Below are 13324 nucleotides of genomic sequence, written 5' to 3' on the forward strand. Positions count from 1 at the left end.
ATTTACTATTTAAAAAGTCATGTCAAATAAAATATATTCACCCCACCCAGTATTGTAATCAAAACTTACCAGAAAGCATGTTGTCCTTGGCTCAGACAGTGTAGTAGTGTGGGCTCAATAGCATCTCATTAGTGTGCAAGATCTTGAGGATCAGCTGTACATGTGATGGAAGAGTGCACTGCACATGATGGAAGAATTCACTGTGCATGCAGAGGGTTGCAATTCCATTGAATTTGGGATAGTTTAACCAAAATATGCCACAAGACCTAGAATTGCCTTATGTGTATCCAACAAAAAAAGGTTCACTGTTATAAGCTAACGTTTTTGATGAATTTCAGCAAAATTCCTCATTCTCTGGCTTTACTTCCCATTTTCCATGAAAGATTCCAATCCTCTGCAACCCTACTTGATGATCTTTTTGGCATTCCTGTTACATCGGGTGCTGTAGGTGTCATGGAGGGCAGATAGTTTGCCCCCGGTAATGCGTTGTGCAGACCGCACCACCCGATGGAGAGCCTTGCGGTTGAGTGCGGTGCAGTTGCCGTACCAGGCTGTGATACAGCCCGACAGGATGCTCTTGATTGTGCATCTGTAAAAGTTTGTCAGGGTTTTGGGTGACAAGCCACATTTCTTCAGCCTCCTGAGGTTGAGGCGCCGTTGCTCCTTCTTCACCACACTCTGTGGTTGGACCATTTCAGTTTGTCTGTAATGTGTTCGCCGAGGAACTTTCCACCTTCTCCACTGCTGTCCCTTCGATGTGGATAGGGGGCTGCTCCCTCTGCTGTTTCCTGAAGTCCACGATCATCTCCTTTGTTTTGTTGATGTTGAGTGAGAGGTTGTTTACCTGAAACCACACTCCGAGTGCCCTCACCTCCTCCCTGTAGGCTGTCTCGTCGTTGTTTGGAAATCAAGCCAACTACTTTTGTGTAGTCTGCAAACTTGATGATTGATTGCATCAAGTATTCTGCGTGTCAGATGATTGGACATCTGAAATCTGATAAGATAGCCAGAGTGAATTTACTAACACACACTTAGAATTACATCTATACAACTCACATGAATTTAGTCATCCCTAAAGTTACAATTACAAAAATACAATAATTTTCTATTTCTGTAGGTATATACAACATTTATATTTTTAGTGACACTTTTCACCCATCACACTGGAATTTAACGCAGTATGCTTTCTTTTTTTAAATGTTTATATATAGCCCTATTCTCATTTTAGTGTAATCAATTAGACAGATACTGATTCTATATGTAACATTTAATGCTTGTTGTAGATAAGCATAGTTCTCGGTGGCCATCTTTCACAGTGGCCTCCCCATCCCCTATACCCGGTGGTCATCCGCTGCTCAGACATGTGCTTCTACACCTGCATTGCTTGCTGTTTGGGGTTTTAGGCTGGGTTTCTGTACAGCACTTTGAGATATCAGCTGATGTATGAAGGGCTATATAAATAAATTTGATTTGATGTCACTCTCCATCATTTCACTTTTTCACCCCGAAAGAACAGATGATACAATATACAATACAAATGTTGATTATAAACTGGGTGTTTCTGCTGATTGGCTGACAAAACATTTGTTACTGCTCCAATTACATTGGTAAGTAGTTTATAACAGCAATAAGGCACCTCACCTGTTTGTGGTATATGGCCAATATACCATGGCTAAGGGCCATTTCCAGGCACTCTGCATTGTGCATAATAACAGCCCATAGCCATGGTATATTACCAATGTACCACACTCCCTTGTACCTTTGCTTAATTAGTACAGGCTATTGTATCCTATTTAAAAGTGCAAGGTTGGGGGGGGGGGGGGGAACAAGCGTGCACCCAAGCGCTCATAACGTTATTGGTGATAGATATTGAACACGGAGCAGAATTATTTCTAGGATATTTATTTTCCTTCTTCAGCGAGCAGCTGTCCAGATATGTCTGGAGGCATACAGCTTTATACAGTAGCCTGTTCTTGGTAAATGGTTTTGGAAAAACAGTGATTCGTGTATTTCAGTAGCCATGTCGCACCCTAAAACTGCTTTGACACGCATAGACAGTCTTCAAACACACACCGTGTGAAACATGAGTCTTAGTTTATTAAAAAGACGTAGACAATAAAAAATAAAAAAATCCACTGCAATTCAACATCAATTTAAGTTCTTCAGCCTGTGATAACCTGACAAGTTGACATACACACCAATAACGACGCTTCTATTCATCTCCCCGGACTTACATTTTCTTGACACTGCAAATATAATTTGGTCATTATACAAGTTTACCATCTCATATCAACAACCCACTCCCCACACAAGGGATATTTTAACTGCCATAACTCTAAACAGATGGAATATTCTTTAGGGTACAAGACAAATCCAGATGTTTACAAAGGCCTAAACAGATAGGAATGTGTATGCTCTATTCCTGCGTAAATGTGTGATGAATAACTCAACTGCTGTTGGATCGCAAATAGTAATACAGGATTAGTCAAATAACAAAAGTGGGGAGCAACATAAAGTCAGATGCCTGTAATGAATTCCAGAACATTTCAAATCTAAATGAACATAACATTGATAAACTGTTTGCGACATAACAGGTGAGGAAGAAAGGGAAACATGTAAGCGTAAAGGCTAAGCTACTGAAACACGGAACCGTTTCTCTGATCACTATCTATATGCCACAGGGGAGGGAGGCTCACAAGTGGGAACCAAACAGAAAATGTTCAACTGTTCTGGTACACTGCTCAACTAACTTAACACAGAACCTTGTGGGGGAGGATAAAACAGATGTTTAATTACTTTTCATTACACTTGACAATCTCTTCACATGTATTGCTTTCTAGGTTGAGGATGACTATACAGTACATCCGTAACAAATCATGAATGCTTAATCTAATAATAGTAAAAACAGGACACGCCAAGAGTGCAGCACTGCAAATGGAAGTGGAGACTGCTACTCTGTACAACACTATGCATATCAACCTTAAGTGGACTGATTGGAAATTAGCTCTGGAGCAGAGGCTATGGATTTAAACATGGCTACCGACTCATCTGTACAGATTTTTTTTCCCCAGTCTTCAATTTCAAGATAGTTTGATTCTTCCTTCCATCCCTCTTCCAGGTTTGAGGTTTTTCATTCCAAATCAGGCATTTCTGGGAGAGAAAAATTATTAATAATGGAAAGTAAATAAATGGCCGTGAGATAAAAACAATATACTTCGGATAGCACTTAACATTTCTGGGTTAAGGGATGTCAGAGTATAAAAATTATTAGAAATCTGTGTGATGAGAAAACATTTCACTTACTTTCATCGTCACTATCTGCAGACTCATCCTAAACAGGAACAGAAATAAGCATGAGAAGTTGCATATGAAAGGGCTCCTGACTGACAATTTAGTCGCATTTTGCGACCCATTTACTTGGCTGTGGAAGTTCAATTTGTAATTGGTCGTAATTGGTCGTATGGATGCGAGCTGCACATTCTACATGCAAAACTTCCTATTTTTCTAAGGGGTTAGGTTAAAACCATGATTTGCTCAAAAACAGTTAAGAGCATTATCTTCATGATTCCTGCAATGAAAGTATCTGCCATGGCCCAGTGCCTGTTTGGCTGGGGACTTCTGCGGTGACAAGTGGGCCACTCACTGCCCTTCCCGGGGGGGAAAATAATTCTCTGGGAGAATCTCTTCAGATTGTATAACATTTCAAAATCCAATTACGGTGAAAACAGCTATCCTGTGTTAATACGGTTGTCACTATTGAAGAGGCATTTCACAGCTTTCTTATTCATTTCTCAACTCTCAATATTGAGCTCAATAGCACCCTTTTAAAACAAAGATATTTTAAAGGCCTATGGCTTTTGAGACAGAGCGCGCGAAATGCACATCCGCCATTGTGATTTGCATAAGTCTCACTGGGAAGTAGGCTACAACTGCAACGTTTTTTAGGAGATTACATTTACTGTTAGATTAATACATGGATACTAGCATTGGGTATTAGTTAGCAATCTAGCATTTGAGTTTGTACATACTCAGGTGGTTTATTGAACCTAAATAAACCTAGATTAGTGCGTAAAGATTTGTTCAGAGATTTTTGCCAAAAAAATCTGAAAACTGGGTTCTACTAAGCTAACATGTGGACATACAGAGACTTGTTCCGAAGCAACTCCTGCGTTGCTTGGCTGTGTGCTTAGGGTCATTGTCCTGTAGGATGGTGAACCTTCGCCCCAGTCTGCGGTCCTGAGCAGGTTTTCACCAAAGAGCTCTCTGTACTTTGCTCTGTTCATCTTCGCCTCAATCCTGACTCGTCTCTCAGTCCCCGCCGCTGAAAAACATGCTCACAGCATAATGCTGCCACCACCACGCTTCACCGTAGGGATGGTGCCAGGTTTCCTCCAGACGTGAGACTTGGCATTCAGGCCAAACAGTTAAATCTAGGTTTCAGCAGACCAGAGAGTCTCGTTTCTCATGGTCTGAGAGTCTTAGGTACCGTCTGGCAAACTCCAAGCGGGCTGTCATGTACCTTTTACTGAGGAGTGGCTTCCGTCTGGCCACTAACATAAAGGCCTGATTGGTGGTGTGCTACAGAGATGGGAGAACCTTCCAGAAGGACACCATCTCCACATAGGAACTTTAGAGCTCTGTCAGAGTGAACATCAGGTTCTTGGCAACCTCGCTGACCAAGGCCCTTCTCCGATTGCTCAGTTTGGCCCGGCAGCCAGCTCTAGGATGAGTCTTGGTGGGTTCCAAACTTCTTCCATTTAAGAATGATGGAGGCCACTGTGTTCTTGGGGACCTTCAATGCCTCAGAATTCTTTTGGTACCCTTCCCCAGATCTGTGCCTCGACACAATCATGTCTCAGAGCTCTATGGACAATTCCTTCAACCTCATGGCTTTGTTTTTGCTCTGACATGGACTGTCAACTGTGAGACCTTATATAGACAGGTGTGTGCCGTTCCAAATCACATCCAATCAATTGAATTTACCCCAGGTGGACTCCAATCAAGTTGTAGAAACATCAAAGATTATCAATGGAAACAGGATGCACCTGTGCTTAATTTCAAGTCTCATAGCTAAGGGTCTGAATTCTTAGAAATAAAAACAGTAATACCCGTTTTCACTTTTTCCATTATGGGGGGGTAGTGTGTAGATTGCTGAGGATTTCTATTTATTTTATCCATTTTAAAATAAGGCTGTAACGTAACAAAATCTGGAAAAAGCCAAAGGGTCCGAAAACTTTCCGAAGGTACTGTACTTCCAATACATTTCTTAAACTGGTACTAGGGACGTTCAGACGAGTCTTATGAGCCTTATGGTTGTCCTGGAGCAAAACAACCACATGTACGTGTTCGTAGTGTGTCGGCCAAATTGTTTGGACGATACATACAGAAATTGGCATCAGTAGTTGTACTGACCTCAGACAAGTCCCGTGTCTCCGTGAGAGTCTCATCTTTCCACAGAGAGGTCATAATAGTTTGGCCAAACTGAACGATTTGTGATAAGGGCGATTTTCGCAGTGTCACCATGGCAGATGCCGAAGACCGATATTGGCGGATTGAGACGCACCCCACTCAAAAAACATATCTTAAACAGGGATTATGATGGATTTTTTTCTTCGTTAATTTGATTTCCACAGGGCCACGGAAATTGTAGGAGAAGGGTTAATAAAGCACTGAATATCTTTATAAAGACGATTACTCATTTTCTCTATTGCATGCTGCCGCAGGAAAAACTGGTGCAACCAAATCATGGGCTGATGCAACCAACTGGAGAAACGTAGTGGCAACAGTGCCACCAGGGGAAATTTGTGTGACTCGCTGATATGACCGTCGCAATTAAGATTTGAACATATTGTGCCCCACACATTCTTCTAAAGGGACTGATCAGTCATTAGCAAGCTCATACACAAGAGGCACATGACATTGTGTTTTTGTACAAAATCAAATAAAGTGAAACGGAGAAAAAGAGAATGAACTCCAGAGTAGCTCTTACATCCTCAGCACCATCTAGATCAGGTAGGTCATCTTCCCCTCCCATGTTGTTCATCATCTGCAATCAGAATCACAAAGAACAGTGAGCCAAATATCATCATGCTGCCATGTACTCATTTGTACAGTCTTGGCCCAACCGTCCATACAGCAATCAAGAGCAAGTTCACCAGTTGCCCTAGAGCCCTTACTTTAGCCATTGCTTCTTGTGTGTTGAACGCCATATCCCCATCTCCTACCTCTGAGAAACGATCGAAGTTGCCTAGCTCCTCATCCGAATCGTCCTCCCAGTCTTTCCAGTTGTTAAAGTCGACGCTGAGCCAAGTTAGCTGTTGAGAGATAACACGCATGACAAAAAGGCTTGCAGATGCTCGTTTGGAGGTCATCTTCCTGGCTCCTTACATGCATTTAGAATTCAGCGTGTTCCAAAATCAATTATCAACCAATACTTAAGCACAGAATTTTTATTTAACTATATAGGGCAAATACATTAGACACTAGAACTGACCTTAGCCTTCTCTTTTGTTAGCCTCAGCCACGGCTTCCCAGGTTCTGCTTTTCGCAAACAGCACAACACTGACCGATCTGTGCGTTTGTGCATGGATTCCTGTGTGTGTGTACAAGAGATACATGAACATTTTCATTCCGCAAAATTAAGTTCCATTACTTATACCTCATGCAATCTGTACCTCGTCCCGAGGACAGGGTGACAATGTAATGAAGTGATTGAGTGCCTCACATTTTGATCAATGGCTTCGAAAAGGTCTACTTCATTCTCGTGTTTGACTTGGTCAGTTCCTCCAAGACAACTGGTAAAGGGAGGGGTGAAAAGAATTCAGCATAAATTTGACTTAAAATGGATTCTCCGGTACTTATGTATACTTTTTAACCAGTAGTTCTGAAAGTAGCACTCACAAGCCAAAGTGGGCCCCGACACATTAGTAGTTGCTAAAGTCCCAGAGCACATATTTAAAATGAATTAGAAGGATTTTCAAATGCCTAGAGCAGTTCGGCAAACCTTTTCTTTAAAACTCCATTGACAGATGTCATAACTCACCTGAAAGCAAACTTTGCTTTCTCAAAATTGATCTTGACATCCTTGCTGTCCGCTACGCAGAACTCGATGTAGACGGAGTCCCGTCTGTCATACCACTTAGCAGTCGCTGGATGCCTGGAAACACAGATCAAGAAACTCAAAGAATGCCAATGTACTACATAATATTTTGTGAATTGAGAAAAGCACCCCCCCCGCAGGACAGAATGGTTGGCTTCAGGAGAATCAGAAAAGCAAAAGTTACTGTATCTATCATCACTGGAGAGGGAGAATCTCCTGCTGGTATTTACCAGCAATGTTGTCTTGGATCGCAAACTGCATGCAAATCACCCTAAATCATTACAGTGATCCTACAGCTGTACCCAAGGGTAACTCCTACCCCAGTGATACTAATAGTGGGAGGCGGGGACAAACGGCTGTGAAGCACCTGCATGGAGCAGGTGGGACACAGTTGCGAGTTGTGACACAAAGGCTCACCGTCAAAGACAGGTGTATCAGGTTGCCAATAAGGCATCAATTTGCTGTGAGTACAGTAAAGGCAAGATGGTTCCAAAATGGAAAACGGCTGAACATTTATTAAAAAGCAACCCGGCTGTCAACAAATTCACGGTGATCATATCAAAAGAGGATGGAAAATACTGATGCTATGTCAAAGCTGATTGAAACATCTATAGCTGTTCAAAGCTGGCATTATGTCATGCCAATCACATATGCAAAGTTCACTGTGCAAACTCAACTGTGATCATTTAAAAACATTAGATTTTTTTCATGAATTTAACTACTTCCTGCTCTCATGTGATTCTGTTACAGTTGGATTAGAAAAGCCCCAATGCAAATGTAATTTCTCTTACCATACAGCTGATCTTACAGTGCATTCGGAAAGTATTCAGACCCCTTGAATCCCCCCCCCCCCCCCACTTTGTTATGTTACAGCCTTATTGGAATGGATTAAATTGTTTTTGTCCCCCCTTCAATCTATACAAAATACCCCATAATGACAAAGCACTCAGTACTTTGAAGAACTTTAGGCAGCGATTACAGCCTTGAGTCACAAGCTTGGCACACTTGTATTTGAGTTTCTCCCATTCTTCCCTGCAGATCCTCTCAAGCTCTGTCAGGTTGGAGGAGGAGCATCGCCGCACAGCCATTTTCACATCTATCCAAAGATGTTCGACCGCTCTGGCTGGGCCACTCAAGGACATTGGAGACTTGTCGCACAGCCACTCCTGCTGGAAGCTGAACCTTCACCCTCAGCCTGAGGTCCTGAGAGTACTGTAGCAGGTTTTCATCAAGGATCTCTCTGTACATTGCTTAGTTCATCTTTGCCTCGATCCTGACCAGTCTCCCAGTCCCTGCTGTTGAAAAACACCCCCATAGCATGATGCTGCCACCACACTTCACCTTAGGGATGGTGCCAGATTACCTCCAGATGTGACACTTAGCATTCAGGCCAAAGAGTTCAATCTTGGTTTCACCCAACCAGAGTAACTTGTTCCTCATGGTCTAAGAGTCGTTTGGTGCCTTTTGGCAAACTACAAGCGGGCTGTCATGTGCCTTTTACTGAGGAGTGGCTTCTGTCTGGACAGTAACATAAAGGCCTGATTGGTGGAGTGCTGCAGAGATGGTTGTCCTTCTGAAAGGTTCTTTGGAGCTCTGTCAGAGTGATCATCGGGTTCTTGGTCACCTCCCTGACCAAAGTCCTTCTCCAGATTGCTCAGTTTGGCTGGGTGGCCAGCTCTAGGAAGCGTCTTGGTGGTTCCAAACTTCTTTCATTTAAGAATGATGGGGACCATTGATGGTTCTTGGGGACCATCAATGCTGCAGACATTTTTGGGGACCCTCCTACAGATCTGTGCCTTGACACAATCTTGTCTCTGAGTTCTATGGACAACTCCTTCGGCCTCGTGACTGGGTTTTTGCTCTGACAGACATGGTCAACTGTGAGACCTTTCATTTTGCTGACAGGTGTGTGCTTTTCCAAATCATGTCCAATCAATTGAATTTACCACAGGAGAATGCCAATGAAGTTGTAGAATCAGCTCAAGAATGATCAATAGAAACAGGATACAGCTGAACTCAATTTCGAGTCTCATAGCAAAGGTTCGGGATACTTATGTAAATGTGGTATTTCTGTTTTTATTTTAAATACATTTGCTAACATTTCTACAGACAAGTTATAGATTTGTCATTAAGGAGTAGTGTGTGTACAGGTGAGGGGGATTGTTTTCCCCCATCCATTTTAGAATAAGGCTTTAACATAAAATGTGGCAAAATTGCAAAAATCGCTGAAGTTGGATACTTTTATCTCCCTCACCAACTTCAAACATCTGCTATCTGAGCAGCTAACCGATCGCTGCAGCTGTACATAGTCTATCGGTAAATAGCCCACACATTTTTACCTACCTCATCCCCATACTGTTTTTATTTACTTTTCTGCTCTTTTGCACACCAATCTCTCTACCTGTACATGACCATCTGATCATTTATCACTCCAGTGTTAATCTGCAAAATTGTAATTATTTGCCTACCTCCTCATGCCTTCTGCACACAATGTATATAGACTCCCCTTTTTTTCTACTGTGTTATTGACTTGTTAATTGTTTACTCCATGTGTAACTCTGTGTTGTCTGTTCACACTGCTATGCTTTATCTTGGCCAGGTCGCAGTTGCAAATGAGAACTTGTTCTCAACTAGCCTACCTGGTTAAATAAAGGTGAATAAAAAATTAAATAAAAAGTGGGAAAAGTCAACGTGCCTGAATACTTTCCGAATGCACGTAACGTTAACTACTATTAAGGACAGTCAACAATGAGCATGCTGTATCATTAGCAATCTCGCTTGGCTTCCTCACAGCTAGTCAGCAGTAGGATAAACAGTCCGTCATTTTGTTGAGAGCAACTGGACATTATCTAACCATTTGCACGGTATGAATAAACATTTCGTTCCAGCAAAACGATGCATCGTTCATTATTTCTATAAATCCTCTTAAGCTGGCTAGCTACTTAGGCTAGATAGAGCTCTTTGAACGCTAACGTTACATCTCGTGAATGGATTTCCGTTCTGTGGCTAACGTAAGCTAACTAGCTAGGTAGGCAAGGCCAACCCATGGTGATTGATATATGCTAACTATTCTAGCTAGTTAATAAAGTTAATCAGTTGTAGAATATGTTTTGCTACCTGGCTAGCGTCAGCTCACTGGAACATGGACAGGAAAACACGCCATGCGGAGCCATGCACTTGACCACACTAACGCGTTAGCTAGCCAGCCAACTTCCGTTACTGTAAGCTAGATAGTTAGCCAGTTAACTAGTTAGTTTCTACTAATGGGCAAAATTCCCATTAGCCAAAAGGGACTGAGTAAATAGAAAACGAGTAAATATTAAAGTTGGCTAACGTTAGTAGCTAGCGCTAGTTATCAAATGATGGTTATTGGCATTCTCATGAACTTGCATTGTAAATGAGCTTGGTAGTTAACAGCTATGAAAGAAGGCCCATCATCGCTAGGTGTTCCTCCAGTCTTTCGCGAAAGCATGTTGGTATGCTAGGTAGCTAGCAGCATAGCGAACCCAACGACGTTAGCTAGCTACTGGCGCTAGCGTCCTTTTTTTGCTGGCTAAAATTGTACAGGAGCACGCGCTCGCCATTCGTCAAACTTACATGTCTTGTTGTATGTCAAATGCCGTTGGGATCGCCGTCTCCTTGGGGATACACAATTCAATTTAGAATACTCTCCTTGTGGGGATTTCGTTTCAATGGGCTGTAGAAAAGTGTGCGCGAACTACAGAACTGTGTATTGTATTCTACACACTGCAAGGCCACCCTGTCTTACACCTCGAGGACTCCGAATCGGACCTGACGCTGTGACGCAGCTACCGCGCCTTCGACGTTTCTAGAGCCTTCACGAGCAGGGTTGCCAGGTCTAGTCACATTTTCTTACGCCCAGTGAACTACTCAACAGCTACGGCAAGGCCTGAACATTAGCCCAAATGTTTGTTTTCAGCAGCAAGAGGGGAGTTGCCACAATTAGCCCCACCAATTTTTTGTATTTTTTTTTAACCTAACGTTATCGACTATTGACGTAATTTATAATGACGGGGGGAGGGGGGGTGAAATCAGTTTTTCATCAAAATAGTAATTGTGAGCTAACGTGACTAAAGGAATTTGAATAGGTTGCAAGAAAATATAATTCGCCTTTATTAAACTCGCCAGATCATTTTCCATCAATGGATGTTAACTCGTTTGACTGCCATGATTGTCAATAAATCCCTTAAATGCATAACGATGTACAAATCCAACAGTAGAGTTTGTGGGGTGAAAATTCGACAGAAGATCTCGAAGTCTCTGTGCAAGAAACTTGTACGAATTAAAAAAATTACAAATGTAATGTAAAATTACAAAAGGCTAATTGTGCCAGATGTTAAAACTACAAACCGTTATAGATGGCATATTTGCGAGATTGACTTGTCATTTCAATAGGCATAGGCTAATTGCATTTCCCCGATAGCCTACAGTAGCCTAGGCAAGATGTAAAGTGGACGATTTAGCAGCTTGCTTAGTTCAAATTGAGACTCATTTAACGTAAATAACGAGGTAAGAAGTGCTCCTGTTGCCCAAACGCTTGCTGGAATAGGCTACTGAGGATGGGGTTGTAATTTCAATCACCGAATCATATATTAATAATATGTGGCACACGTTTATTTGCAATGCCGCCAGTGATTTCAACATATTTATTGAATTAAATGGTTGGATACAGTAACCTACATAGGCATAGAAATTACTAGGCTACTTAATGGCCAACATACGTATCCTTCTCAACATGTAATGTCAGTTTCATTGTGGACTTCTCCCCATAACAGAAGTTCCATAACTTCAATTTGAAATGTCCCTCGCTCGATAACCAATGACTGACTGCATGTGTTGCTTGATATGGTTTTCCATAAACAAATTCGACATTAGAAGGCAGTTTCAACCAATTTATCTCATGCGCTCTATGGCGCCTAAAGTCGTTTTCCTGTGCTTTGTCGCGGTATTTCTTGACGCACATCAGCACGTTAATATTTTATGGAAAAAGTTAAGGAAATCGGTGTCTCCATAATGACAACCTAAATAGCATACCTACAACTGCTAAGACGTTGTCATGACGTGCTTCTGTCTTGGGGATCCTGAGTGGCAATGCAGTGCTAGAGGCGTCACTACAGACCCGGGTTCGATCCTGGGTTGTAGCACAATTGGCCCAGCGTCGTCCGGGTCAGGGAAGGGTTTGGCCAGAGTAGGCAGTCATTGTAAATAAGAATTTGTTCTTAACCTTTATTTAACTAGGCAAGTTAAATAAAATGCCTCTTCACTCATGTGACTCAGCTACCATATGTTTTTACATTGCCAAAGCAAGTGAAATAGGTAAACAAAAAATGCTCAGTAAACATTACACACACACAGAAGTTCCAAAGGAAGATATTTCAAATGTCATATTATGGCTATATTATGATGTGCAAATAGTTAAAGCACAAAAGGGAACATAAATATGGGTTCTTCACTGTTGCCCATCTCTTGTGGCAACAGGTCACACATATTGCTGCTGTGACAGCACACTGTGGTATTTCACCCAGTATGTGAGTTTATCCAAATTGGATGTGTTCGAATTCTTTGTGTGTCTGAAATCTCACTCACTCTGCCTGATAATCAGCAGCAGGTCACAGTGAAATATATACACTGCTCAATAAAATAAAGGGAACACTTAAACACAATGTAACTCCAAGTCAATCACACTTCTGTGAAATCAAACTGTCCACTTAGGTAGTAACACTAATTGACAAATTTCACATGCTGTTGTGCAAATGGTATAGACAACAGGTGGAAATTATAGGCAATTAGCAAGACACCTCCAATAAAGGAGTGGTTCTACAGGTGGTGACCACAGACCACTTCTCAGTTCCTATGCTTCCTGGCTGATGTTTTGGTCACTTTTGAATGCTGGTGGTGCTTTCACTCTAGTGGTAGCATGAGACGGAGTCTACAACCCACACAAGTGGCTCAGGTAGTGCAGCTTGTAGTGCAGCTTGTGCAGCATCCAGGATGGCACATCAATGCGAGCTGTGGCAAGAAGGTTTGCTGTGTCTGTCAGCGTAGTGTCCAGAGCATGGAGGCGCTACCAGGAGACAGGCCAGTACATCAGGAGACGTGGAGGAGGCCGTAGGAGGGCAACAACCCAGCAGCAGGACCGCTACCTCCGCCTTTGTGCAAGGAGGAGCACTGCCAGAGCCCTGCAAAATGACCTCCAGCAGGCCA

At 42.3% G+C, this 13324-nt stretch overlaps 1 protein-coding gene across 3 annotated transcripts; it reads right to left on the reverse strand.

Annotated features, from left to right (window-relative positions):
• Positions 1-2075: 2075 nt before the first annotated feature.
• On the reverse strand, positions 2076-11235 carry LOC109907788 (prostaglandin E synthase 3). 3 transcript variants are annotated; one of them, XM_020506000.2, is made up of 8 exons: positions 10697-11235; positions 7043-7156; positions 6725-6794; positions 6494-6592; positions 6225-6314; positions 5990-6046; positions 3304-3331; positions 2076-3150 (listed from the first exon to the last, which is right to left on the reverse strand). In XM_020506000.2, coding segments are annotated over exons 1-8 (480 nt in total). In that variant the 5' UTR covers positions 10699-11235; the 3' UTR covers positions 2076-3130. The 3 variants fall into 3 exon arrangements, 2 of the variants coding, with proteins under 2 accessions (XP_020361589.1, XP_020361588.1); XM_020505999.2 differs by having other exon boundaries at positions 6177-6314; positions 10697-11098; XR_004203645.1 differs by having other exon boundaries at positions 3304-6046; positions 6177-6314; positions 10697-11093.
• Positions 11236-13324: the final 2089 nt, after the last annotated feature.

Source organism: Oncorhynchus kisutch, linkage group LG17, assembly GCF_002021735.2.
Source record: "Oncorhynchus kisutch isolate 150728-3 linkage group LG17, Okis_V2, whole genome shotgun sequence".
In the NCBI taxonomy this organism is placed as follows: Eukaryota; Metazoa; Chordata; class Actinopteri; order Salmoniformes; family Salmonidae; genus Oncorhynchus; species Oncorhynchus kisutch.